Below are 27,471 nucleotides of genomic sequence, written 5' to 3'. Positions count from 1 at the left end.
CTATTTAAAAAATATATTATTTTTAGAGATAGGGTCTCAGTGTGTTGCCCAGGCTAACCTTAAACTCCTGGCCTCAAGTGATTTTCCATCCTCAGCCTCCCAAAGTGCTAGATTATAGGCATGAGCCACCATACCCGTCCCCGGATCCTTCTTTTCTAACTTTCCCCGCTGCATCCCCATCCAGGCCTCACTCAGGACTAACCTGAGTGCCTTTGAATTAACAGCATATAGAGGGGACCTGCTATGCAGGGAGAACAAACACTCCTGGGTCCTGGGGTCATCAGAGTGAACAGCATAGTCTCTTCCTGGGGGCCTTGGTAGCATAGAAGCTAAGGAATTAGGAAGGTGGCTGATGGAGTTAGGAAGGCTGGTGAGTGGCTGATGGGTGCTGATGGAATTAGGAGGGCACAGGTGGTGACGGGGGAGCAGTGTGGATTTTGGAGGGAGTGAGAAGGGCAGAGGAAGTAGCATGGAGCTCTGTCTGCAAAGCCCTGCATGCTCCAGGTTCCAGAAGCACAGACTTCTCATGACTGAGGATGCTGTCTGCCGTGGCCGGGCAGGTGTGCTGAGGCCAGCAGAGGGGACCTCGGCTGCTGTGCCGAGGAGCTCAGATCCCCTGAGGTCATCAGGCAGCCACTGAAGCTCATAAGCAGCAGGTGCATGAGCTTGGCCCTGCATTTGGGCATCCAGCCCATGACAGGCTGATGGGCCAGGAGACCACTGGAGGAGGTTTGCACTGGGTGCAGAGAGATGACAGGCAAGGCAGTGGGAGTGGGAGGGTGCACGGCCCTCTGGGTGAGAGCTCAGAGGTGGAGTTGGCAGGAGGAGTGCCCAGGCCAAGGGAAAGGGTGGGCACAGGGATGACTGAAGGTCCTTGCCAAGCAGCTGAGTGGGGATTCCATGGCCAGAGGAGGTAGGGCTGGAGGGACAGACGGCCTCTGGGAGCTCGCGGACAGCCAGCAGAGCCGTCAAGCAGGCATCTGGGTTCACATCAAGTTCCCTGATCAGAAGGGACATCACAGGCACAGGTTGATATGAGAGCCACTGGCACAGAGGCAGGTTTAGCTGGGGTCTGCGTCAGTGAAGGGGGGCGTCAGGGAGGCCTGCAGGCCACAGTGCTGATACCAGTGAGGCCATGGTCCCTCTGGAGAATTCGTGAAAGACAGAATCCCCGGGACTCAGGAGTGTGTGCCTCGCAGTGTCTCTGTCCTGGGTGGTGGCCTACAGCCCCAGGCTGCCTGGTGGAAGATGCCTCAGTCTCTCTGGCCCTACACCCCAGCTTTCCCTGCCACACTACCTAAGTTGGGGCTGCAGTTACACAATGTGGGTGTGAGTGGTGTCTTCAGGTGGCCTTTATGTCAAGCAGTCTAGAGAAGGCTGATGGTGGGGAGGCCACAAAGGAAACACAGTGTCCCCTTCTCACAGGGGCATCGCAGGGAGATGTGTGTGCTCAGATAGCACAAGCCGGCCAAAGAAGGGAGTGCAGTGTGTAGGCAGGTGCAAAGCTGGCCCTTCCTGCCCACCGTTGTTACCAATGATAGCAAAAGTTGCCAAACAGCCACCAAGTCTGTAGCCCTTATAACACGGCTTTTAAGCCTCACCCTTGTGATTTGGGAATGAAAGGAAATGGAGTCATTCCCTGACAAATAAAGGTTTTTTGTGTGCATCTTGTTGAGGCTGATTTTTCAACTTCACAGCATGTTCTTTTCTTACCATCCCTTTAAAGCCGCTTACCTTGATGGATATCTAAGTGTCTCCATGTAGCCAATAGTGAAAATACTCCCATCATGAAAATAAATGTTATATTTAACTTTTAAGTATTTGTAGACTAAGTTCTATTAGAACAAGGAACCTTACTCTTCTTTGTAAATTTAACCAAACAGGCTGGGCCAGGGTTTCTTAACCTGCTGATGCTCTGGGCTGGGTCATTCTTTGTGGCAGAGGCTGTCCTGGGCATTGCAGGGTGTTTGGCAATGTCCCTGGCCTTTATTTGTTACATGTTGGTAGCACCCCACCTTCCGGTTGTGACAGCCAAAAAATATCTTCAGACCAAATTGTCCCGAATTAAGATTCCCTGGCTGGCGGCTGAGTGGCCCCTGTGTGGCAGTGGAATTATTCTGATGGCCTGCAGCCAACTGCCCCTTCCAATTTTTTCTGATCACAGTGCTTGTCTTGCAAATTACCCCTTGCCTCCGCTCTCTAAAATTGGGGCTCGTTACACACTATTGTGTTCACACTACAAAGCTATCCAGAATGAGTATTATTGGAAGCAAATGGATTTTTTTTCTCTTCCAGTTCTGCAATGAAAAATCCTCTGGTGTTACTGTTTAATTGGTTAGTGGTGGCTGTTTGTCAATTTGCCAGCAGGCTCTCTCTTAACTGCTGTCATTTGACGTTGCTGAAACATAAATGTAGAATGATTGAGTTGCCAACATGCTATTAAGTCCTCTACAAAGAGTTTTTCGATGTACTACTGCTTCAGGCTTTTGTGCTTCTATTGATTGATTCGAATACTGAAGAACTCCTTGGCATAGGCAGCCCTGGTGAGAAAATGCGGCTTCTGGTAGGAAAATCGTTGAGTATTGACACCCGAACAATGCAAGGCTTTCCTTTGGTTTTCCTCTAGCACAGGATTGACCTCTGGCAAAGCTCCCACAGTTGAGCAGGTATTGGCCACCCATAAAGGAAAAGGAGAGAGGCCTATGTGGCCAGATGGACATGAGACAGGGCCAGTTAGAGAAGCCCAGGAAGTGGACGAAGACATCACATCAGTTTCGGGATTCTTTGACAGGCTCCTTATTGCTGACAAGCAGAAGCAGCTTAGAATCTTGTTTGGATTTCAGAGCTAGTCATGGTTTGAGACCGAGGATGGCAGAACAGGTGCAGACGGGTTGGTTAACCTCTGACGGATAAAAGAACATCACTAATGTTAGAAGGATACAGTCTTATGCCCTTGAACAATTGTACTTCTGGAACAGACTGCTACAAGTACATGCAGCAGAAAGCTGTGTGTCATGGTTGGGGGTCTGTGATGGCCGGGGACTGCTTGTTAGAACCCCTGCACCTGGGCATGGCCCCTGTGCCCCACACAGGCTGTTTGTCATCGTCCTCGTGTGTGTGCCGCTGGCCATGAGTCCGCGGAGTGGAACGCTCAGCACGACGGATGCCATACATGTCTGCTGCTCAGCTTCAACCCCTGGAGCATGCTCTGAGTTGCTGTGACTATTCAGTAGATGAAGTAAAGAAAAAATTGTTGGATACTTGCTAGAAATCTGGCAGCTTCTTAGACTAAAATCCCTGATAAATAGGAACCAATGGAAAATGATTCAGCACAGAGTATTGGGTAAGAAATTCCAAGCCCAGACCCCCTGGGTTCAGATTCTACGTACTGCTCCTAGGTGTGGGCCTTGGGAAAGTCACCTTCCCTCTCTGTGCCTCAGTGTCCCCATCTGTAAATGAAGATAAGCCAGCACCTACTTGTCTGTGTCGAAGGCCCCAGACAGTGTCCTTTTTAGGAGGAATGGCTAGGATGGGGACCCTCTTATCTCAGTGGGGCCTCGGAATGTGCGTCTTCCTGTGACAGGCTGTTTCTTTAAAATATTTTCCACTTGCAGGGCACTCTGTATGCACCCCCAGGACACAGAAAGCCCCTGGGAAGCCCCGGCCTGCCCTGGCACATCCACTGTGGGCGTTGGGAAGGGGCATGCCCGGTGACCACATGCTGTCTCTTGCTTGCAGAATCCCTGCCTGCTTCCCTATGGCAAGGCCCTCTACAGCTACGAGGGGAAGGAACCTGGCGACCTCAAGTTCAACAAGGGGGACATCATCGTCCTGCGGCGCAAGGTGGATGAACAGTGGTACCACGGCGAGCTGCACGGCACACAGGGCTTCCTCCCAGCCAGCTATATCCAATGCATCCAGCCCTTGCCACATGCCCCACCCCAGGGAAAAGCACTTTATGATTTCGAGATGAAGGACAAAGACCAAGACAAGGACTGTCTGACCTTCACCAAGGTAAGGTGAGCCCGGATGCAGCCTCTGTGCCACCCAGGGCTCTTCCCAGACACAGGCCTGTAGCCTGTGTCTGACTGTAGCCAGACAGTCTTTCTTCAGAGTCTGAATCCTGGCTCCTCCTGGAACCCTGAGCAAATGACCCAGCCTCCCTCCCTGTGCCTCTGTGAATGGGGTGGTGGTTTTTTTGGTTGAATGCTATGGAGGGCACCAGCTTGACACACAGCTCCAGCCCAGAGCTACATGGGAGCTTGAGATAATATAAGCCTCCATCAGCACCAGGAGCAGAACCATCAGTTACCCTGAGTCATGGTTCTAAGCACTGACCTAGGTGCAGCAGAATGACGCCTTTCCCAGGACTCTTGGGGTCCTGTGAGAGGGGCTCATCAGGGGAAACCGCTACAGAGACCCTGGTCAGCTCACAGGGAGGTGATAGCTGGGGCCTCACATCTGTGCATCACAGCCCTGTCCTCTAGGGCACCTGAGGCAGGGCCACCCAGGTGCATAAGGAGCCCTGTGAAGCAAACATTTGGGAGCAAACAAAATAGCACTGACAGGTGAAATTGAGTAGGAGGGCTGGGTGAGGTGCAGAAGAGACTGGTTCTGGCTGTCCTGGCAGTTGCTGTTGAATAATCATCTGCACCAAGTGCTCGGCCAGTAAGCTCACACTTGGTCTTCACAGCTGTCCCAGGTTCCAGGGGATATAGTTGGAACCTTGTTTTCTCCATGTGCAAACCAAAGCTCTGAGAGGCTTTGTAACTTACCCAGGCTGTTTGCTGGGTCCTCTCTCCCTCCTGCTTCCCCTTCCTCCTTTCCATCTTCATCTCCTGTCTCTTGTGTCTCCTCCATCCCCTGCCACTCCTGCACCTGCTCCCTGCCGCCCCCAGATGTAAATGACAGAGCCAGAATCCTAATGCAGATCTCTGATGTTAACACTCAGCATTCTTCCCACCTCCCTACACAGGGAATTCTTCCCTTATGTCAGCCTCACGGTATTTTAGATGCCAAGAAGTCGTTGTTTTCTCTCTCCTCACTTGTTCTGTCTTGCCTGTGTCTCTCTGTGTCAGTGTTTCTCACACACACAGAGAGACACACACACACACACACACAGAGTTGTAAATAACAGAACTAGAATTCTAACTCAAATCTCTGCTTCTAAAGCCCATGTCCTTCCTGCCTCTGAGGGGCCATTGCTCTCTCCCCCATCTGCTGAGTGCAGAGCTCGATGGTGGCACTTTCTGGAGGGCGGTAGAACCATGCACACTGTTTTTGAGCAAAATTGGCATGTCCTGCACACGGCTGCTATTTATGTCTTGTTCTATTGTTCAGCTTGACAGTGAATAATCTATTTTTCATTCAGGGATTCAACTCCTTCTCCCTTCCTTTTATCAAGGTGTTCTGATGCTAATTCCGATTGTCATCTGGCTGCATAGCTTCCCGGGAAACTGCACTGGTGCCTCCCTCCCTCCCCGCTCAGTCGGAGGGCGAGAGCTGCAGCTTCCTGGGGCTATTTTTAAGCACACAGAAACCCACCTTGCTTCTCTGCCCAGTGGACTCTTCCCCACTAAGAGAAGACCTGGGGCCACTGGTGCCCCAGATGGTCGCTCGTGACCAAGAACAGGGATCTCTGAACTCTCAGGGTCCAGCCAGGGCCTTGCTAAGGAGACAGACCCCATGATGGCTCCAGGCTCCTCCAGGCTTGGAGGGCTCCAGCTGCAGAGCCCAGGCCCTCCTCCGGGAGCCTCATAGAAGGAGGCTTTCCACTCGGGAGAACCCCCTGTGAACGGGCTGTCGCAGGGCCCTGGAGCCTGGGGGTAGGCCCAGCTTCTCTGGACAGAAGCGACTACCTGCCTTTCCTGTCATCACCATATAACCAGCTGCATTCCACAGGCCTCTGCCCAGGATGTGCAACCCCAGGCTGAAGGCTAGAGCCCACTGGACAATAGGACAAAGGGCACCTGCCCATTTATTCCACAGAAACATACCAGGCCCTGACTCTGTGTCGGGTACTAGACCTGCTGCCCTTCTGGAGCCCAGAGTCAGGTGCGGGAGACAGGCCAGTGGAGAATGTGCAGAAGACAGGCCAGAGGCTCACGAGCTGCATCGGATCACCAGGGGCAGGCCGGGCATTTGGGGCAGGCTGGGCATTTATTGCAGGCTCCCGAGTAGTCAGTGATGGAATTCCATGTTCCATATTTCGCAAGAAACAGTGAAATTAGAGCCGTCAGGCTTAGACTCATTCTGTGGTTGGCATGTGGGGTGGGGGTAGCCGAGCAGGGGTCCGTCTGTTCCCAAGTGGGCAATGTCACCATCAAGGTGGGCATGGCTGCCCAGGCTCTCTGGAAGGTGACCTCTTGGTTGAATTGAGGGCAGAGGCCCAGCATCTCCTGTTACAGGATCTGTGACGGCTCCCACAGGAGACGAGGGGGAAGTGTCATATCACAGATTCTTTGTTCAAGGACTTTCTTTACTTAAATCCTGTGAGTTAATGTGGAGAATTAGAGGCCTCTGGGTGTGATCCCCAGAGGGACTTGTGCTGTGACACGACCTTCCTGCCATGTTCCTGTGCCCACGTTGACCCTCTGACCCCCACGGGGCGAGGTCAGGCAGGGAATGGACACCCCTGCTACCTGTCCTGTCCTGTTGCATCTCTCACTCCTCAGTGTCCGCAAATAAAGGCTCCAAGAGACATGAGCAACTCCACGTGACTCTCTGCTCAGTTCCTGTTTTCCCCCACAGTGGGTCTGACCCACCTCACTTCCCCCATGCCTGGCATGCAGCTGAGACGCACACACTGGCTCTGACAACCTCCACGTGAATCAGACCTCCAGGAACCAAATGGTTCCTGTGCTGCAGCGTAGGTGCTGGTTCATGCCAGCTTGGTCTCCCCTCTGGGGAATGTTTTTATTCTTTGGATATGTTCCGTCCCTGAGTCAGAGAGGAAAGAAGGGTCTCTGAAAGCTATGATGTTATAACGTGCTTTTATACAGCATCACTGTGGCAGACTGATGGAGTTTAAAGTAGGTAGATCAAAGCAAGATTTTTACCTTTCGTGTTTCCTTTTGAATAGTCCTGTTAAAGTGGCATTAATTAAAGTCCTTCTAAAATCTAGTTTTTGCTTTATTTCAGAAGAGAATGAATAATCAGTTTTTGTAAAGCAGCTTTAAAAAACGATATTTTATTACTTCTTAGTAGCCCCACTCCGGAAAGCTGGGCATGTGCAAATAAAAAGACGACAGGCAGGAAGAGCTGTGGGCCCAGCTCTGCCAGCTGGTTTCTGAGGAGCCTCCACACGTGCTGGGCCAGTCACCCGGGAGGGGCTGGCCTTGGCAGGGCCTTGCAGTGAGGGCCCCATGCCAGCTGTGTAACTTAGGGTGACACATAACCTTGCTGGGCCAGGAGCACCTCGCCTTCCCGGTCAGGATGCCAGTGTGCACTGTGTGGGGTGCCGAGGACCACGTGATAGGAATAAATTGCTGAGCCTAGGGCTGGGAGTGCAGGATAAGAATGTGAACTACTCCATTGTTTGAGCGGCTAACTCTGTATTGTCTTACTCAGTTCACCTGCAAGATTCGGCAAGGGTTTATTGAGCCTCTTCTCTGTAACTTTCCGTTAATGAGAACATTGTGGTCGCCTTGCCAGGCAGCTGCGTTTGCTATACAGGGCCCACGCTGCTTTTCTTGAGTTCCAGCTGGGATGCTCAGGAATCCTCAGAGGCCACGCGGTTTTCTCAGAGTACCCGCTGATCATGGAATCACTTTTGCACAGGACTGCAGCGGGGCCCCCAGGCTTGCCATGTCAGCCCTAATCCCCTCCAGGTGTGCCATGTGAAGGAGCCACAGGGCTTGGTGGCTGCAGCCACTGCGCTGTCCTAACCCTCATCTCACCCTCAATTTGTCCTGATCTAGTCAGACCTTAAGACTCTTCCATGTGACCTTCTTATGCTGCTGAACGTTAAATCATTTCTCAAAAGTATGGGAAGTCTTACCTTTGTGAATTAACCTAGCATTAATTCCAAACTCTGCTCTTCTGATCCTAGGGACAGACATAGATGGATAAAAATCAAATATAGATAGAGTTCAGGCTCTAGCATGAGGTAGACCCAGACTCAAATCATGGCACTTTTCTTTAATAATGCATGGTGACTCGAACATTTACTTAGTGTTTGAGTTGCTTTTTTTTTTTAACTTTAAATGGAGTTGATATTAGGATTACATGAGCAAAGGCATTTTAAAACCCAAGCTCAAAATAGGCATTCCAGTAAATATTTGCTGTCTGCCCTCTCCTTTCTTCCTGTCTCAGGAAAAGTTGCACTTTGTCAGATGGTACATATCACTTTTTATGTTAGCCCAGAATACTCGCAGGAAAGTAAGCCTCCCTCCTAAAGACAGACTGCATGGAGAATGAGAACTTGCAGGACTGGTCTGCTGTGCTTTTACTTTCCTGATGGCTAAATCTCAGAGAGGATTGCCTGGGGGTAGCGGGGCTGAGCCCCTTGTGTTGAGGCCACGGTCCCCTCATCAGCAGAGCCAGGCGATGGGCAAGCTTCCAAATTTGCAGTGTCATCTCTGCTTCTTCCTGACTGAGAATTGGGATTGCTTTGGGGGTTAAGACGAGGAAACTTTAGCTTTACCTCTTTTCATATCATGAGATAAGCTTGTGCAGACCTGGGGGCTCCACATCATTCTCTTCCCTTCCTGGACACCCCTCTTGGGCTACTTTACCCTGAAGTTATCCGAGAAACTCAGGGAACCAGTTCTCCTTTTTGGCTCCTTGCTTCATGGATTTCTCCTCCCAGGCTCAGTGCACCTGCAGCCACCTCTGTGTACAATGATGCCTCCCATGAAGGAGGCTCAACTCGCAGGACACAGGACAGAGGGGAGCAGAGCACCCTCACAGCCACTACAGACCACCCTCGCCCAGCCCCTTCTGACAGCAAAGGGAGTTTGGATAAACTGCACAGATAACACTTTTGATTTGCAGGCAAAGCTTGGGCTGTATCTGAAGCTTTGCCAGAAATTTTCAGAACCTACACAGAATGTGAGCTCCTCTCCATGGGCACGCCTGGCTCCTGGGAGTGGTCCTGGCCCTGGCCACTGCAGCTGCCCACACCTGCTCTCCACTGGGTGCCAGACCCACCTCTCAAATCTGTGCCACATGGAGCCTCTGCTCAGAGTCCTTGGTGGCTTCCCACCTGTCCTGGAGTCATGGCAAAGTTGGTGCTACCCACAAGGCCCCACCTCACCCAATCCTTGCTCCCTCAAGGGCCTGATCCACTTCTGGCCCCTGGCTCATTGCCTGCCCAGCTGCACAGGCCTCCTGGTGGGTTCTCCCTGCAGCCGAGCCCACTGCCTCCCTGGGCCTGCATGGCTGCCTCCCCTAGCCTGGGTGCCCCCACCCATTTATAGCTCGACCCTCATCCTCAACAAGTCTCTGCTGGAGGTGGGGGCTACCCTCTCCTGCTGTGGGAGGGGCACCCCACACCGAGATTCCCTGTCCACACCCCTTCTCCTGAGAGGTAGGTGTTCACAGTCACGTGACACCACCTGCCTGAGGGTGGGTTGAGACCCCTCCACTGCCTGGCCCCAACATAGGGCAGCAAGGGGCACCTGGAGGGACGTGGAGGGAAGCCCTAACAGTGGAGTGCGGTGCCCTGTGTTACCCGGCCAGGGCCAGCAGGCCTGCTGGTGAGAGTGCCTCTGCCTTCTCACCCAGCCTCCTTGGTCCATTCCTTCACTCTTCAGATGTTTATCAACCCTAGACTGTGCACCCCATGCCAGGGATACTGAGGAGTGCACTGCCCTTAGGCACTCAGAATCCAAAGATGTGGAGACAAGATGAGAGAGTCTCCCCTGCCCGTGTATGCATGCGTGTGTCCATGTGCAGTGGGGGCTGCCAGCAGTGAGAGGGTGTGACCTCTGACGTCTCCTCTTCCACCTGTGGCCGCAGGTTTCCCTCAGCCCTGAGACCCCCTGAGGGGCCCCTGCCTCCCTCTGGAGTTCAGATACACGAACACGATGGGAACACCAGAGGAAGCCCCTAGATGCTCTGGAAAGTCAGAGCCCCCTGAAGTCTCAATGACAGCAGGACAAAGATGCAGGGCCAGCCTGCTAGGTGGGGGAGCTGATGGTGGCTAACAGTTCCATAAGTGCCCCACCATAGATGGCAGTTGGCTGTCAGAGGCACAGTTTTGGGTTATTTCTGCACCAAAAGGCTGAGGGAGTTTCTGAACTATTCCCTTTTTAATTTTCCCTTCTCCCTGCGACACAGAGTGGGTTGGGCCCTGTGTGTGTGGCTGACCTGTGTGCCGCCAGTGGACACTGCCTGTGTCAGGCTGGGTCACTGCGGTGGAGCAGGCAGCCCATTACCCTGTGGGCCCAGAGGCTGAGGGGGGCCCGGCAGGGTCAGGGGCCTTCTCTGGGCTCCAGCTTGTCATTGCTTCTAGGAAACCACTCGACTGCACGTGAGTGGGAAAAGTGGCGTGGCGTTCATGTGGCCTCCAGGAGAGCAGGGCTGTGGGCCACTCATGGCCAGGCAGGGACTGCTTCTGGCATTTTACATGTGATTCTTCCACACAGTTTACTTAGGGGAGGGAAATCTTAGGCGCTGGATGTGGGTTTATCCAGAGCTGCTGAGGGAACTCTCCAAGGTTTTCAGTGATCGTGGCATTTCATGCTGAGCTCCCAAATGCCTGATATGTGAGCTGCGATATTTGCCAAGATGTGCCTTTAAAGTGGTGTCAAAGAGCAGTGTGCTCTGCCAGCCACCTCCAGTGGCATCCTAAAGGGACAGGGAAGGCAAGCGTCGGCACCCTGCCCCGCAGCCTCTGTTCTTCACAAAGGCGCATCTGTGTCTGTGGCTTTCCTTCTCCCCAGGTGGAAGTGAAAATACAGACTTTGGAAGAGCCAGTAAATGAGTTTAAAATGCACTTTAAAGACCCCTTGTAGATGGCAGGTCCTAACATGTCACCTGAATCCTTTGTGAATGTATTATTTACCAAGCTTTAGGAAGAAAGGCGATATAGTTTTTTGATAACCACTTTATGTTCATAGCTCAGGCTTACAATCATTTGGGACCACCCTGAGACCACCTGAATACAAAGGAGAGCCACTGCCATATGGTAACGGCATTTGGTGTATTTCCAAAACTTGGAAATACCAGGGAATAGGGAAAACAGCATATGGAAGTCTACGGGCCCACAGTGAGTAATGAGCACTTGACATGAAACCTGTAAATGAAATTGAGCTTTGTATCTGAAAGAGAAATGATGTCGTGGAAACAAGTTTCATTCATAAAATTCTTGAATGCTGGCATATTGGCCCAGAAACTTGTCTGCCTCATCTGACTCTTGGTGATGCCTGTGGTTTCTGGTTTGGTTTAGTTCACTCATCCACATCAAGCAAGGGTCGATGGACTAGGACTCTCTGACCAAATCCTGCCTGCCAACTGTTTTTGTAAATAAAGTTTTATTGGTACACAGCCATAATTCATGTATGCATAACTGCTGTCATGCTACAATGGAGGGTTAAGTAATTGACCTACAACTCCTGAAATAGTCCCTGGCTCTTTCTAGAAAACGTTCCTGACCTGTGACATAGAGCACAGCACTATCAGGGCCAAGGGCACAGGTGTTGTCCCTGTATGCTCCCTTCAGCGTGGCTTTCCTCTTCGGCCATTGGGAGCCTCTGGTACTGAGTGTGCATCTGTTGGGAGACAGTGAGTGGAGAGCCTGGGGACGCCCTCCTCTGTGAAGCAGCAGCTTAACATGCAGGTCCAGCCCATGCGGATCAGTCTTGCCATCTTCATATACAAAGCCCATTTGGTGTTTTGAGGAGGGGTATTTCTCCATATACTAATGAGTCTGTGAGGCAGGTATTTCCTCCTTCCTTGTCCTTCTGAAAGCAATGGTTTCAGGTTTTTGTAACATGAGGACAAATCAGAGACCTGTTGTGATCTAGCCATGAAAAGTTGCCATTGTTTCCCTGGTCCTGCATTGGGGGTGGAGAATCATCATTGTTTCCAGAACACACCAGATTTATGCTGGTAGCCCTAACATGCTACAGTGAATGTTTTCATTGCCCAGCACTCAAACATTCCTCTTTGGGGATTGTAATTATTGTGGGAGTTTGGGTTAGAGGCAGAGCTGGGGAAACCTTCCTTGACATTCTTAGAGTTAATTATGGATTTTTAGGTACAGGGAGTGGCTGACTTCCTGCACCCCAGTATTTTCCCAGTCCAGCCTCTACACCAAAATGAGTGCCAACTAAATAGGAGCATTCTGGATCCCACCACCCTCCTGAGGTCCCAGACAGCCACAGAAACCAGAATTTCCCCCATTGATATTTGAGCCAGAACAGACACCTGCTGCCAGGTGCCACCACACTGCAGCTATGTCTATGTTGGACTTGCCTCTCTAGCCAGATGGAGCCATGGCAGGGTCCACTGCTCATTCACTAATCTCACAGTAGCACAACACTCGACATGTTTGGGTTTTAGACGCCACATATGGCAGCCTGGTGGGGTTTTCATGTGCTTTCACAATACCAGATGCTGACCTTCTCTTTACCATAGGCCCCCTCCTCCTCCTTGGGAGGGGATAGTTTCTTCCTCAGCTGAAGGCCCATCCTGGGGCTTGGCACTTAGGAGATGCTCGAATATGTTGGTGGTGTGATGAGGAGCAACCTGACCCTGCTGAGCACTAGTAGTGATGGCCAACTCCTGGCCTGTGAAGCACACCCATCTTTGGACAGCCCTGCGTCACAGGGAGCCTGCCCCCATCGCAGTAACATGGGGTCCTTGATGCAAATCCCACCCTCCTGGGTGACTGAAAATAAGCCTGGTTCTTCAGCGTGGTAATGATGTCAGAGCTTAAAGACATGATCATGGCCCCCACAGCGCTCTCACTTCCCAGGCTGAGCCATCCCACCTCCTTCCCTGGCTTGCCATGACTCGGTTCTGGACTGTTCTGTGATGGTCCACTTCTGCAGCACAGATGTCCTGTAGAGACATGCTAGCACTGAATGCAACATTCAAGGCATGCTGCTGCATGTCCATACCGGATAGACTGTTACCTTTTTTTAAAAAAAATTTTTATTATGAAATATATAATATATATTTAATAATTATATGTAACATACCAGAAAGTTCTAATCATAATTATGCAGCTTGATGATTATCACAAACAGAATATATTCTTACCTAGTGATGAAATGATGGATACTGGGGCTCCTGTGCCTCTGACAGTTACCAGCCCGCCCTCCTCGCATGTCTACTAATGCTACAGATGAGTTGCGTTTGCTCTTGAACTTTAGATCAAGGAATCATGCAGGATTTATTTTTGTGTCCAACTTTGTTTTCTCTCGGTTTTATATTTGTGAGCTATACCCATGTTGTTGTAGGGCACTGTAGTTAGCTCATTTTCATTGCTCTATGGTGCTATTTTAGGTTTTTAAAAAATAGGCATTATATTTTTAGAGCAGTTTTAAGTTCACAGCAAAATTGAGCAGAAGATACAGAGATTTCCCATAAACCTCTGTCCCCACATGCACAGCCTCCCCCATTGTCAACATCACTCACCAGAGGTAGTGGGTGGATTTGTTATAATCAATGAGCCTGTATTGACACATCGTTATTACTCTAGGCCTATAGTCACTCTTGGTGCAGAGTCTACTGATTTGGACAAATGCACAATGTCATGTATCTGCCATTATAGGCCCATACAAAGTAGGTTCACTGCCCTGAAAATCCTCTGACCTACCTATCCATCCTTCCCTCCCCCACCACCCCTGGCAACCACTGCCCTTTGTACTGTCTTCATAGTTTTTCCTTTCCCAGAATGTCATATGGTTGAAATCATACAATATGTAGCCTTTTCATAATGGTTGCCTTCACTTAGCAATTTGCATTTAAGGTCCTTCCACGTCTTTTCATAGGTTAATAGCTCATTTCCTTTTTTATCATTGAGTAATATGCCATTATCTGGATGTACCACAGTTTGTTTATCCATTCACCTACTAAACAACATCTTGGTTACTTCCACGTTTGGGTAATTAGGAATAAAGCCACTCTAAACATCCGTATGCAGGTTTTTGTGTGGACATAAGCTTTCAGCTCCTTTGGAGAAATACCAAGAAGTGTGATTACTAGTTTGCATGGTAAAATCATGCCTAGTTTTGTAAGAAATTTCCAAACTGTGTTCCAAAGTTGCTGTGCCATTTTGCATTTCTGCCAGCCGTGAATGAGCGTTCCTGTTGCTCCATATCCTCATCAACACACTCCACACTGCACTACACACTGATTAGAATCACAATACATGACATTGTGCATTTGTCCAAATCAGTGGACTCTGCACCAAGAGTGACTATAGGCCTAGAATAATAACGATGTGTCAATATAGGCTCATTTATTGTAACAAATCCACTACCTCTGGTGAGTGATGTTGACAATGGGGGAGGCTGTGCATGTGGGGGCAGAGGTTTATGGGAAATCTCTGTATCTTCTGCTCAATTTTGTGTGAACTTAAAACTGCTCTAAAAATATAATGCCTACTTTTAAAAAACTAAAATAGCACCATAGAGCAATGAAAATGAGGAAACTACAGTGCCCTACAACAACATGGGTATAGCTCACAAATATAAAACTGAGAGAAAACAAAAACACTGATTAGAATCAGTGTGTAGTGATATCTCGTTGTTTTTATTTGCATTCCCTGATGACATACGATGTGCAGCATATTTTCATATTCCTGTTTGCTACCTGTATATCTTCTTGGGTGAAGTGTCTTCTTTGGTGAAGGTCTTTGACTCAGCATTCAGTCAGACTGTTTTCTTATTGTTGAGTTTTAAGAGTTTTTTTGTGTGTATTTTGCATAATAATCCTTTATCATAGTTGTCTTTTGATAATATTTTCTCCCAGTCTGTAGCTTGTCTTCTCATTATCCTGACAGTATCTTTTGCAGAGTACAAATTACTAATTTTAATGAAGTCTAACTTACCAATTCTTTCCTTTGTGGATCATGCTTTTGGTGGTATGTCCAAAAAGTCGTTGCCAAACCCAAGGTCATCTAGATTTTCTCCTACATTATCTTCTAGGAGTTTTGTAGTTTTGTATTTTACATTTAGGTCTGTGATCTATTTTGAGTTCATTTTTGTGAGGGGTGGAATGTTTATTTCTAGATTTTTTGCATGTGGATGTCTAGTTTTCCTACCACGTTTATTTTAAAAACTATCTTTTCTCCATTGTATTGTCCTTGTTCCTTTGTCAAAGATCAGCTGACTGTATTTATGTGGGTTTATTTCTGGGTGCTCTCTTCCATTCCATTGATCTAGTTGTCTATTGCATTGCCAATAACAGACTGTCTTCGTTACTGTAACTTTATTTTCAGTCTTGAAGTCATGTAGTGTTGGCCCTTGTTCTTCTCCTTCAATATTTGTTGGCTATTCTAGGTCTCTTGCCTCTCCATATAAACTTTAGAATCAGTTGGTCAATATTCACAAAAGAACTTGCTGATACTTTGATTGAGATTATGTTAAATCTATACAACAAGTTGAAAAGAACTGACATCTTGACAATATTGAGTCTTCCTATCTGTGAACATGAAATATCTATTTGTTTAGTTCTCCTTTGATTTCTTTCATCTGAGATTTTTAATTTTCCCTATGTACATCTTGCACATATTTTGTTAGATTTATACTTAAGTATTTCATTTGTACCTAAGTATTAGGTATAAATGTAAATGGTATCATGTTTTCACTTTTGAATTTCATTTGTCCATTCCTGATACAGGTTGAGCATCACTAATTGGGAAACTTGAAATCCAGAATGCTCCAAAATCCAAAATTTTTTGAGCACCAACATGATGCTGCCAGTGGAATATTCCACACCTGACCTTATGTAACGGGTTGTAGTCAAAATGAAGGCACACAACACACAGTTTCTTCAGCATCCTCAAGGGAGAAAAGACCTTCCCAGGCCCCTTCAGCTGTGATATTTATTTTCCACACATGCCCAGATTCCCCCACGCAAGCACAACCATAAAGAGTCATAAAATGGCACGTGTGTGTGTAGGCTGCACATGCCAATGGCAGGTTCTCTACCTGAAAACAGAGATTTCTATGACCACTGTTGATGAGGCAGATGACTCTGGAAAAAAAATATTTTTAAAAGCCATCCAGCAGAATGTCTCCTCATCCACAGAGGACCCACTTACTGGTCCCTTAACCACTTCTGATGTTTCCTTGCACCAAAAAAAAAAAAAGTATACACTTACCTTTTAATCAAAGCACAGCATCATAGGTAGAGACTGAAAGCCTGCCATTGTTTGTTGTTGCTGTTAACAGCTGATACAGGTATTCTGGAGAGGCTACTGTGCCGCTTAGTTACTCTGAGCATGTAATTTTTTTCACTGTATTAATAATATGTCATATTTTTTACTGCTAAATACTGATGTGTGAATAATTGTAAGAAATTGATTGCTTATTGGTAGCATATAAATCCAGAGTCAAAAGTGAGGCTGATGCCAAAGAACCACAGATGGTCCACATGGGTGACACCCTTTGCTTTCTGTAGGCTCGATGTACACAAACTTTGTTTCATGCACAAAATGATTAAAATGTTGTATAAAATTACCTTTAGGTTATGTGTATAAGGTATATATAAAACACAAATGAATTTTGTGTTTAGACTTGGGTCCCATACCCACGATATCTCATTATGTATATGCAGATATTCCAAAATCTGAAAACATCTGAAGTCTAAAACACTTTTGATCTCAAGCATTTCAAATAAAATATACTCAGCCTGTATATAGGAAAGCAATTGACTTTTGCATATTAGCCTTGTATCCCGCAATCTTGATATAATCAAGTATTAGTTCTAGAAGTTCTTCAGTTGGTTCTTTCAGATTTTCTAAATAGATGATCATGTCATCTGTAAACAAAGACAGTTTTATTTCTTCCCTCCCAATCTGTACACTTCTTATTTCATTTTCTTGTCTTATTGTATTATCAAGTATTTTTAGTATGATGTTAAAAAGCAAGGGCAGAGAGTACATTCTTGCCTTGTCCTTGATCTTAGTGGGAAAGTTTAAAGTTTCTCACCATTAAGTTTCTCATAATTAGGTGAACTGTAGGTTATTTGTAGATGTTCTTTATCAAGTTGAAGAAGTTCCCCTCTATTTCTAGTTTACTGAGAGTTTTTATCATGAATGGGTATTGGATTTTGTTAAAAGCTTTTTCTGTATTTATTGATATGAGCATGTGATTTTTCTTCTTTAGCCTGTGGATATGGTAGATTACATTTATCGATTTTTAAATGTTGAGCCAGCCTTGCTTACCTGGGATAAATTCCACTTGGCTATGGTATAGAATTCTTTTTATAGCTTGTTGGATTAAATTTTCTAATATTTTGTTGAGGATATTTGCTTTTATGTTCATGAGATATATAGATCTGTAATTTTCTTGCAATGGCTTTATCTGCTTTGGTATTAGGGTAACATTAACCCCATAGAAGTTAGGAAGTATTCTTTCTGCGAAATATTCTTTTCACGTCTTTCAGAAGCGAAAGAGATTGTAGAGAATTGGTATAATTTCTTCATTTATATGTTTGGTAGAATTCACTAGTGAACCTATCTGGGCCTGGTGCTTTCTGTTTTGAAAGTTTGTTAGTTATTTATTCAGTTTCTTTTTTCAAAATGGAGTCTAGCTCTGTTGCCCAGGCTGGAGTGCAGTGGCACGATCTTGGCTCATTGCAACCTCTGTCTCCCTGGTTCAAGTGATTCTCCTGCCTCAGCCTCCTAAGTAGCTGGGACTACAGGCACGCGCCACCATGCCTGGCTAAGTTTTTTGTATTTTTATTAGAGATGGGTTTTCACCATGTTGGTCAGGCTGGTCTTGAACTCCTGACTTCAAATGATCTGCCCACCTCGGCCTCCCAAAGTGTTATTCAGTTTCTTTAATAGGCAAAGGCCTATTGAATTATCTATTTCTTCTTGTATGAGTTTTAGCAGATTGTCTTTCAAGGAATTGTTCCATTTCATCTGGGTTATCAAATTTGTGGACATAGCATTATTCATAATATTCCTTTATTTTTTTAACATCCATGGGACATATAGGGATGCCCCCTCTTTTATCCCTGATATTAGTACTTTGTGTCCTCTGTTTTTCTTAGTTTGCTTGCTAGAAGCATATGATTTTTATTGATCTTTTTAAAGATTAATTTATTGATATTTTTATTTCATTGATTTTTCTCTATTGATTTTGTTCTCAATTTCATTGATTTCTTCTTTTATTTCTTTTATTTATTCTTTGCATTTAATTTGCTCTTTTTTCCCTAGTGTCCTAAAGTGAAGATTTAGATTATTTATTTTAGATCTTCCTTCTTTTCTAATTGATGCATTCAGTGCTATAAATTTCCCTCCAGGTACTACTTTTGCAGCATCTCACAAGTGTTGCTAAATTACATCTTCATTTTTATTTAGTTCAAAATATTTTTTAAATTTCTCTTGAGAGTTTTTCTAAGACCCAAGTGTTACTTGGAAGTATGTTGTTACATCTCCAAGTATTTTGGGATTTCCAGCCATCTTTCTATTATGGATTTCTAATTTAATGCCATTGTGGCCTGAGAGTAGACATTGTATGATTTCTATTTGTTTAAATTTGTTAAGGTGTGTTTTGTGGACCAGGATATGGTCTGTCCTGGTGAATGTTCCCTGTGGGCTTGAAAAGAATGTGTAATCTGCTGTTGTTGGTTGAGATATTCTATGGATGTCAATTGTATCCAGTAGACCGATGGTGCCGTTAAGTGCTATTAAGTTGAGTTATATCCTTACTGATTTTCTGCTTGCTGTCTCTGTCCATTTCTGATTCAGGGGTATTAAAGTCTCCAGCTGTAATACTGGATTCATCTACTTCTCCTTCTGTCAGTTTTTGCATCATGTATTTTGACACTGTTGTTAGGTGCATGTAATGTTAAGGATTATTATGTCTTCTTGGGGATTTGACCCCTTTGTCATTATGTAATGGCCCTATTTATTCTGATAACTTTTCTCACTCTGAAGTCTGTTTTGTCTGAAATTGATACGGATATCTTTTGATTAGTGTTAGCATGTTATCTCTTTCTTCATTCATTTACTGTTAATCTACTTGTGTGTGTATATTTAAAGGAGGTTTCTTGTAAACATATAGTTGTGTCTTGTTTTATTTTATCAACTTACAATTTTTAATTTGTATATTTACATCATTAATTTTCAAAGTGATGTGTGATAGAGTCAGGTTAAATTCTATGATATTTGCACTATTTTATTATATTTGTTGCCCTAGTTTTTTGTTATTTTTCCTGTCTTTCACTCTTTTTCTGTCTTTTGTGGTTTTTATTGAGCATTTTTAATTTTCTATTTTCTCTCCTTTATTAGCATATCAGTTGGATCTCTTTTTTTACTTTTTTGATTGGTTGCATTGGAGTCTGCAATATTCATTTACAATGAATTCAAGCCCACTTTCAAATAACTCTATGCTGCTTTGCAAGCAGTATGAGTACTTGTAATAACAAAATAATATTTATTTCTCCCTCCTGTTCCTTGTATCATTGCTGTCATTCATTTCTCTTATACATGAGCATTGTAAGTGTATGTAAACACACACATAAGCATAAAATGATCAAATACATTGTTTTTATTTTAAACAGTTATTTGTTAAATCAATTAAGAATAGCAAAAATAAAAGTTTTAAGTTTACTGCCATTCCTTCTCTGATGCATTGCCTTTCTGTCTGTAGATCTGAATTTCTGACCTATATTATTTTCTTTCTCTCCAAAGAACTTTTTAAAAACAGTTCTTGCAAGGCACATCTACTGGCAACACATTCACTCGATTCTTGTTTGTTTGAGAAATCTTTATTCATGCTTCACTTTTGAAGGATAATTTCACAGGGTACAGAATTCTAGGTTGGTAGGTTTTTGTCTGTCAACACCTTAAATATTTCACTCCACTCTCTTGCTTGCATTTTCTTTTGAAAATTCAAATGTAACTCTTTTCCTTTGCTCCTTTATAGGTAACGTGTTTTTTCCCCTCTGACTTCTTTCAGGATTTTTTCTTTATCTTTTATTTTATGTAGTTTGAAAGTGCTATACCAAGGTGTCATTTTTCTGGCATCTATCCTGCTTGTTGTTCTCTGAGCTTCCTGGATCTGTGGTTTGGTGTCTGACAATAATTTGGAGAAATTCTCAGTTATTATTGTTTCAAATATTCCTTCTGTTCCTTTCTATCTTTCTTCTCCTTCTAGTATTCCCATTACATATGCATAATTGCCCCACAATTCTTGCTTTGAAGTTGTCCTACAGTTCTTGGATATTCCATTATGGTTTTTTTTTTTCTAATTTTTTTTTCTGTTTGCTTTTCCATGGTGGAGGTTTCTATTGAGATATCCTCAAGCTCAGAGAGTCTTTCCTCAGCTGTGTCCAGTCTCCTAATAAGCACATCAAAGACATTCTTCATTTCTGCTACAGGGTTTTTGATTGCTAACATTTCTTTTCTGGCTCTTTATCTTTGCTTACATCACCCATCTGTTCTTACATGCTGTCTAGTTCATACATTAAAGCCCTTAGCATGTGAATCATAGTTGTTTTGTATCCCTGGTCTTAAAAATCTAACATCAGTTGCCACATCTCAATCTACTTCTGATGCTTGCTCTGTCTCTTCAGACTGTGGGGTTTTTTGCCTTTCAGTACGTACTGTGATATTTTCTTGATACCAGACATGGTAGACTGGGTAAAAAGAACTGCTGTAAATAGGCCTTTGGTGCTGTTGGGGCCATGCGGCCACAAATGTTCTATAGTCCTGGGATCAGGTCTCAGTCTTTCAGCAAGCCTGTGCCCCTGGCCTGTGAACTTCCCCAGTGCTTCTCAGTTTCCCCCACTCCTCTGTAGGTGAGACAGGATGGCTACAGTGGGTTGAAGTTGGGTATTTCCCTTGCCCCCAGTAGGTAAGGCTCTCATAAAACCCCAATGGGGGCCAGATGTGGTGGCTCACGCCTGTAATCTCAGCACTTTGGGAGGCCAAGGCAGGCAGGTGACTTAAGGTCAGGAGTTCGAAACCAGCCTGGCCAACATGGTGAAACCTTGTCTCTACTAAAAATGCAAAAATTAACTGGATATAGTGGAACACACTTGTAATCCCAGCTACTTAGGAGGCTGAGGCAGAAGGATCGTGAGACTCTTGTCTCAAAAAGAAACTCACACACACACACACAACAAACAAACAAACAAACAAAACATCCCAGTGGGTGAGGCTGTAGTTAACTAGCTTATCCTGTATGTGGATCTTATTAAGCACAGAATGCTTTGGCATGTTTCACAGTGGTTCCTCTTCCCCTCACCCTGCCAGAAGCACGAGTGGATTTTTCTCTGATATTCACTATGAAGACTTAGTGGAGCTGCTCCTTGAGGCACAAGTCACAAAGGTGTGGGGCCCCCAGTGACTGGGCCCCTGCAGTTCTTACCTCTCAGGCTGTCCACACTGAACCTCCAGCACACATCAGTTACAGTTCAGGCCCTGCTACCCGAGCACTGCTTCCCACGGAGGCTGCTGCTCACGGATTTCTGGTATTTCCCTATTGATCTCTTCAATTTGGGGGGCGGCAGTTTGCCCTGTGACCTCAGTTCTCTTACAGATCTAAGAAGAGGAGTTGCTTTTTCAGTTTATTCAGCTTTTTTACTCGCTGTTAAGATAGAGTGGTGACTTTCAGCTTCTTACATTCTAGACTGGGAGCCGGACACCGCCGTTAACTTTCTTTATTGAATGGTGTGTGTGCTAATACACCTTTAACAACCAACTCCTAATGATAGTTACTGTGGTGGTTGTATTTAACTAAAAGCCCCAGACACTGTTTTATTTCATTGATCTTCTTATCAAGGAACATTTATGTTATTTTATTTTTTTCCCTAAATGTAGAAATTTACAATTTGCATTTATCCATGGTCCTGGCTGTCGACTATACTTGAACTGTGATCCTGTCATCGCAGGTCTCTGTCCCTTTCACTGTTACATTGCCTGGAAATCAATTTTCTTTACAAAAGTAAAGTATATTTTTGATATTTGGTTTTTCAACATTTAAAAAAATTTCAGAGTGGAAATATACGTGTCATTTAGAAGCACAAGAAAATTGCATGCTTCTTGCTTTCTTCCTGAATTTGTTTTCTGGCATATAAGACAATTCTGTTATGAAACTATTAAATACTTGGTATTCACTGAGATTATTTGAAAAATAGGAAAGAAAAAAATAAATATAAAAGTGTTCCACCTCTTCTATCTCCTAGAGTTATCCATTCTTTAAATTTTGGCATATATATTTTCAAACTTTTTCTAGGTATATATATATTTAAAATTTTTTAACCAAAAATAGTAAAATTAATGATGACATTCCACTTTATGGGCACCATGCATATGGGTTTGTATCTTACTTTGCTTTTTTCATTTAAAAATAACTATCAAGTCCACTAAGTAAATTATGGTATATTCATGTAATGGAATGTAACTGTGTAGTTAGTGAGGGAGATCTATATGTACTGTCACTAAATGATCTTTAGACTAAATTAAGTGGAAAAAAGCAAGATACAGAAAAGTGTGGTGAGTTCACTACCATTTATATATTTCTAAAAGGTATGTATGTATATATGTGTGCATATATGTTTATGCATGTATATATATATATATATATATATATACACACACATACATACTTCAGGAGACTATCTCTGTACTTCTGGAAGGCTATATAAGAAACTTTTTGGCTGGGCATGGTGGTTCATGCCTGTAATCCCAGCACTTTAGGAGGCTGAGGTGGAAGGATCAGTTGAGCCCAGGAGTTTGAGACCAGCGTGGGCAGCATAGTGAGACCTTGTCTCTACAAATAATAATCAACAAAATTAGCCGCGTGTAGTGGCACATGCCTGTGGTCCCAGCTACTCAGGAGGCTGAGGAGGGAGGATCACGTGAGCCTGAAAAGTCAAAGCTGCGGTGAGCTGTGATTGTGCCACTGCACTCCAGCCTGGGCAACAGAGCAAGACCTCGTCTCAAAAACAAATAAATAAATAAACAAAAAGAAACTTATTAATGATTGCTTTGTGGAAGGTAGGCTGAAATACCAGAGATCAGGACTGGGATTCGTTTTTTGAATTTTATTTTATTTTATTTTATTTTATTTTATTTTATTTTATTTTATTTTATTTTATTTTTGGGGACAGAGTCTTACTCTCACCCAGGCTGGAGTGGAATGGCATGGTATTTGTCTGCTTTTCCACTGTTTTTTTAAGTCTTTATATAGTAAAGACATTAAGCCTTTGTCTCTCATGTATCCTGCAAGTATTTTTCTAGTTTATTTGCCTTTTTGTTTTATTTCTGCTATTTTTAACATCGAGTATTTAGTTTTGCTGTAGCCAAATCTTTGTTATCATACCTTGAAATACATTCCCCAGTTCAAGATTAAACATCTATTCATATTTTCTTGGACATTCAAGTTTAATCCTTATGGAATGAATTTTGGCATATACAGTGGATTAGATAACTAATTTTTTTTTTTAATGATTAGCCAATTTTAGTCACATTTTCTAACTGATTATTGCTGGTATATGAGAAAGCCAATGACTTTTATTTATTTATTCTAAAACTGGCAGCCTTTCTCAAATTCTTATTCTAATATTCACTTGCTTCTGTATTTTTCTAGGTAGAAAATTATATACCCGTCTTTCTAATATTTATACTTTTGTCTTATTTTTCTATTTATTTGGCTCTAATTTCTAGACCAATGTTAGATACCAGTGTGGATATCATGGTGTTTTCTTAAAAAAAAAAAAAGAAAAAGAAAGAAAGAAACAAAATTAATCTGGTATTTTCTTCTTTTTGTTTTTAATTTTTATAAAATTAAATTTCTGTCTTGTGATATTTTGCTCTTCTGACTGCTCTGACGTGTGGGAAGCCTTTGGTTACCTCTCCCTTTATGTGATCAGCAAAGCCTTAGGCCCTTAGGCTGGTGTGAGCTGGGCCAATCATGCCTTGGGCCCCTGCTGGTGGTGAGCTTGAGAGGCAGGTCAGGCACAGAGTTCCGGAGCATTCTATGGGCGCCTCCCCTAAGCCAGGGCTCCACTCTAGTGCCCTCATGGTGATTAGAAAAGCCCCCACACTCTCGGCTGGGCACGGTGGCTCACGCCTATAATCCCAGCACTTTGGGAGGCTGAGGTGGGCAGATCATGAGGTCAGGAGATCGAGACCATCCTGGCCAACATGGTGAAACCCCGTCTCTACTAAAAATACAAAAAAAAAAAAAAAAATTAGCCAGGCGTGGTGGTGCACACCTGTAGTCCCAGCTACTCGGGAAGGCTGAGGCAGGGGAAATCGCTTGAACCCAGGAGGCGGAGGTTGCAGTGAGCCAAGATTGGGCCATTACACTCCACTCTGGCGACTGAGTGAGACTCCGTCTAAAAAAAGAAAAAAAAAGAAAAGCCCCCCACACTCACGGCTGAGCGTTGCTGGAGGGACGCTCTGCTAAATGCACCCAGACCTGAGGCTGACTTTTGGGCCGTGTGAAGTGATATGATGCTCTTAGAATGCTTTTTACATTTTTCTGGCCTATAATGTCAGTTGGAAAAGGTGGCATTGTAAAGTCGTAAATCTTTTTGGTTTGGGTGTTTTTGAAGCTCGGGGTTGCAGGAGAGGATGGGGAAAGCGAGGGGTGTGATTGCCTCTGGTGGCCCCCATGCTCTACTTGTTCTCCTGGGAGAGGGCGGTTTGGAAGAGGCATGGGAGGAGCTTCCCAGCACAGAGCCTGGCCTGCCTGCCTTCTGTGTGATCCCAGATGGGCTGTCCAGCTCTGTTAGATCAATGCTGCCTCACCTCGGATGGACACCAAACCCTACGGCCCCCTCAGCTCCCGGTGAAGCAGTTTCTCTGATGATTTCATGGACCCCACCAGCCTAAAACATCTCTCCCTCTGACCTCAAAAGAGGCCTGTTAAGTCCCGAATTGCTGCTTTGTGTTACAGCATCAGAGGCTCCTTGGAAAGGCGGCTGGTGCACTCTGACAGGCTTTTCCATGAGGCCGTCTCTTGGCCATCTCCTCCTTAGCCTGTTAAAGTCACACATGGGCCAGCTGGTCTAGCAGAGAACAAATAACGGGGCAGTTTAGGCTGACAGGCCTTGGGGTGTTCCGTGATGCACGTGGCTGCCTAAGGAAGGATGGTTCTGGAGGAGGGAACAGAGGTTCACCAAAGGCCCCTTGGAGTGACACCGGTTTTACCCAGGCCATTGCTGTGGTAGTCTCTGTCTCTGTCTCTCTCTGTCTTTTTTTTTTTTTTTTTTTAAGATGGAGTCTTGCTCTGTCACCCTGGCTGGAGTGCAGAGGTGCGATCTCGGCTCACTGCAACCTCTGCCTCCCGGGTTCAAGCGATTCTCCTGCCTCAGCCTCCCAAGTAGCTGGGACCACAGGCGCACGCCACCATGCCTGGCTAGTTTTTGTCTTTTTAGTAGAGACTCAGTTTCACCATATTGGTCAGGCTGGTCTCAAATTCCTGATCTCAGGTGATCACCCGCCTCGGCCTCCCAAAGTGCTATGATTACAGGCATGAGCCACCGTACCCGGCCGTCTGTCTCTCTTGACCCTTGTTGCAGCTGTTTTCTCCTTCCCCCAGGGCTCCTCTCTGGTCACGTCTCCCTGTGAGTCCCCATCTCTCCTCTGTCCTTTTCCTCTTCCTCCCCCCTTCTCATCCGCCCTGCCATTCGTCTTTGTGTCTCCTGGCACCTGTGACAGTGTCCTGAGTATTTCCTTCCTCGATGACTGCCCATCTCCCAGTCTCAACCCCCCCGAAAGCCCGCCTTTCCTCCTTGCTGCCTGCCTCTTCCTTTCTCCTTCCATCTGTTTCCACTTTGTGCATTTATACTTGGTATTGTTTAATATTCCAAAGAATTTAAGAGGGTTATTGAAAGCTTTATGTGCCCACGACTCTAAATAAATGTAGTTGGATTGGGTTATTTTTTTGTTCTTGGAGGAAGCCAGAATCTTAAAGCCTTTTCTACTTAGCTGAATTTATTTTTATTCCAAATATTTTTATTTCATTAAATAAATAATACGAGTTGCATTTTAAAGCCCTAACTCTATGGTACATTGCCAGGCTTTCCCATTTGGGGCTCTTTGCAGCTATAATCAATAGTGTCAGAAAGAGAAGGTGCTAGCTGGTTGCAGTGGCTCACACCTGTAATCCCAGCACTTTGGGAGGCCAAGGCGGGCAGATTGCCTGAGCTCAGGAGTTCAAAACCAGCCTGGGCAACATGGCAAAACACCATCTCTACCAAAAAATACAAAAATTATCTGGGTGTGGTGGCACATGCCTGTAATCCCAGCTACTCAGCAGGCTGAGGCAGGAGAATCGCTTGAACCCAGGAGGCGGAGGCTGCAGTGAGGGGAGATTGTGCCACTGCACTCCAGCCTGGGTGGCAGAGCGAGACTCCGCCCCTCCCTCCAAAAAAAAAGAAAGAGAGGGTGCTCCTGGGTGAAGATGTCAGATACCTGAATGGATAATGCACTCTTCTTGGACCCATTCTTTGGAATCTCTTCCGAGCCTCCACAGTACTAACTAGAGTCTTGTTTCCTTTTGTGTTGTGTGTGTGTCCGTGTGCTTGTGTCCACGGTGGACCCGGAACTGCAGGATGAGATTCTGACGGTGCTCAGGAGAGTGGATGAGAACTGGGCGGAAGGCATGCTGGGAGACAAGATCGGGATCTTCCCGCTCCTGTACGTGGAGGTAAGACCGTGCCGCCCTCCCCACACTTGGCTCCTTCTTGCCCACCCTTGTTTCACTACAGTAGGGTCACCTGACATTGAAGCCCCTTTTCTAAGAGAGAAAGAGGATCCTCCACAATAGCCTCTGGCCAGAGAGCTGCTGTGTGTGGGCTTTGATTCACCTCATGGGGTCGGTGCTGTGAGCACTGCCTTGGCCAGTTTTGAATGGTCTGTCCCAGGCCTGGCTGCAAATCATCTCACCACGTGGGCAGTGGCAGCAGGGCCCCCTTGTGCACCTTCCCCCTTTTCTCAAGGGACCCCTGCGCCTGGCACCCATGCTTCTCAAACTCCCCCAAGTGCTGCTGCTCTTTTCTCACGAGCGCCAGAGGGGAAGAACCCATCCCAAGGCAGCATTTTACCTTCCCACTGCACACGGATTAGAAGGAACCGTTGCTGGCCGTCTGCAAAGTCCTCCTTGGACTCTGGGTTATTGGGCAACTCTTCTGCCCAAGAGGCACCACAGCAAAGGTGCTTTGAGGCTAATTCCAGACCTACTAATTTCCTTTCCCTTTTTTTTTTTGAAACAGAGTCTGGCTCTGTCACTCAGGCTGGAGTGCAGTGGTGCCATCTCTGCTCACTGCAAGCTCCGCCTCCCGGGTTCACACCATTCTCCTGCCTCAGCCTCCCAAGTAGCTGGG

At 45.5% G+C, this 27,471-nt stretch overlaps 2 protein-coding genes across 2 annotated transcripts in view; one reads left to right on the top strand and one right to left on the bottom strand.

The window, feature by feature from the left end:
• SH3RF3 (SH3 domain containing ring finger 3) overlaps positions 1-27,471 on the top strand; it is a 370,710-nt gene that overhangs the window by 208,862 nt on the left and 134,377 nt on the right. The window contains exons 2-3 of the mRNA XM_032179170.2: positions 3,739-4,014; positions 26,700-26,795. Of these exons, the coding sequence (XP_032035061.1) occupies positions 3,739-4,014; positions 26,700-26,795 (372 nt within the window). The remainder of the gene's footprint in view (positions 1-3,738; positions 4,015-26,699; positions 26,796-27,471) is intronic.
• LOC116484306 (uncharacterized) lies at positions 330-1,017 on the bottom strand. The gene is given in 2 exon segments (XM_032179171.1): positions 330-750; positions 752-1,017. Coding segments are annotated over 2 exon segments (687 nt in total).

Source organism: Hylobates moloch, unplaced genomic scaffold, assembly GCF_009828535.3.
Source record: "Hylobates moloch isolate HMO894 unplaced genomic scaffold, HMol_V3 SCAFFOLD_15, whole genome shotgun sequence".
Taxonomy (NCBI): Eukaryota; Metazoa; Chordata; class Mammalia; order Primates; family Hylobatidae; genus Hylobates; species Hylobates moloch.
The sequence above is the reverse complement of the archived record's forward strand: the minus strand, read 5'-3'. Positions and strand labels throughout refer to the sequence as shown.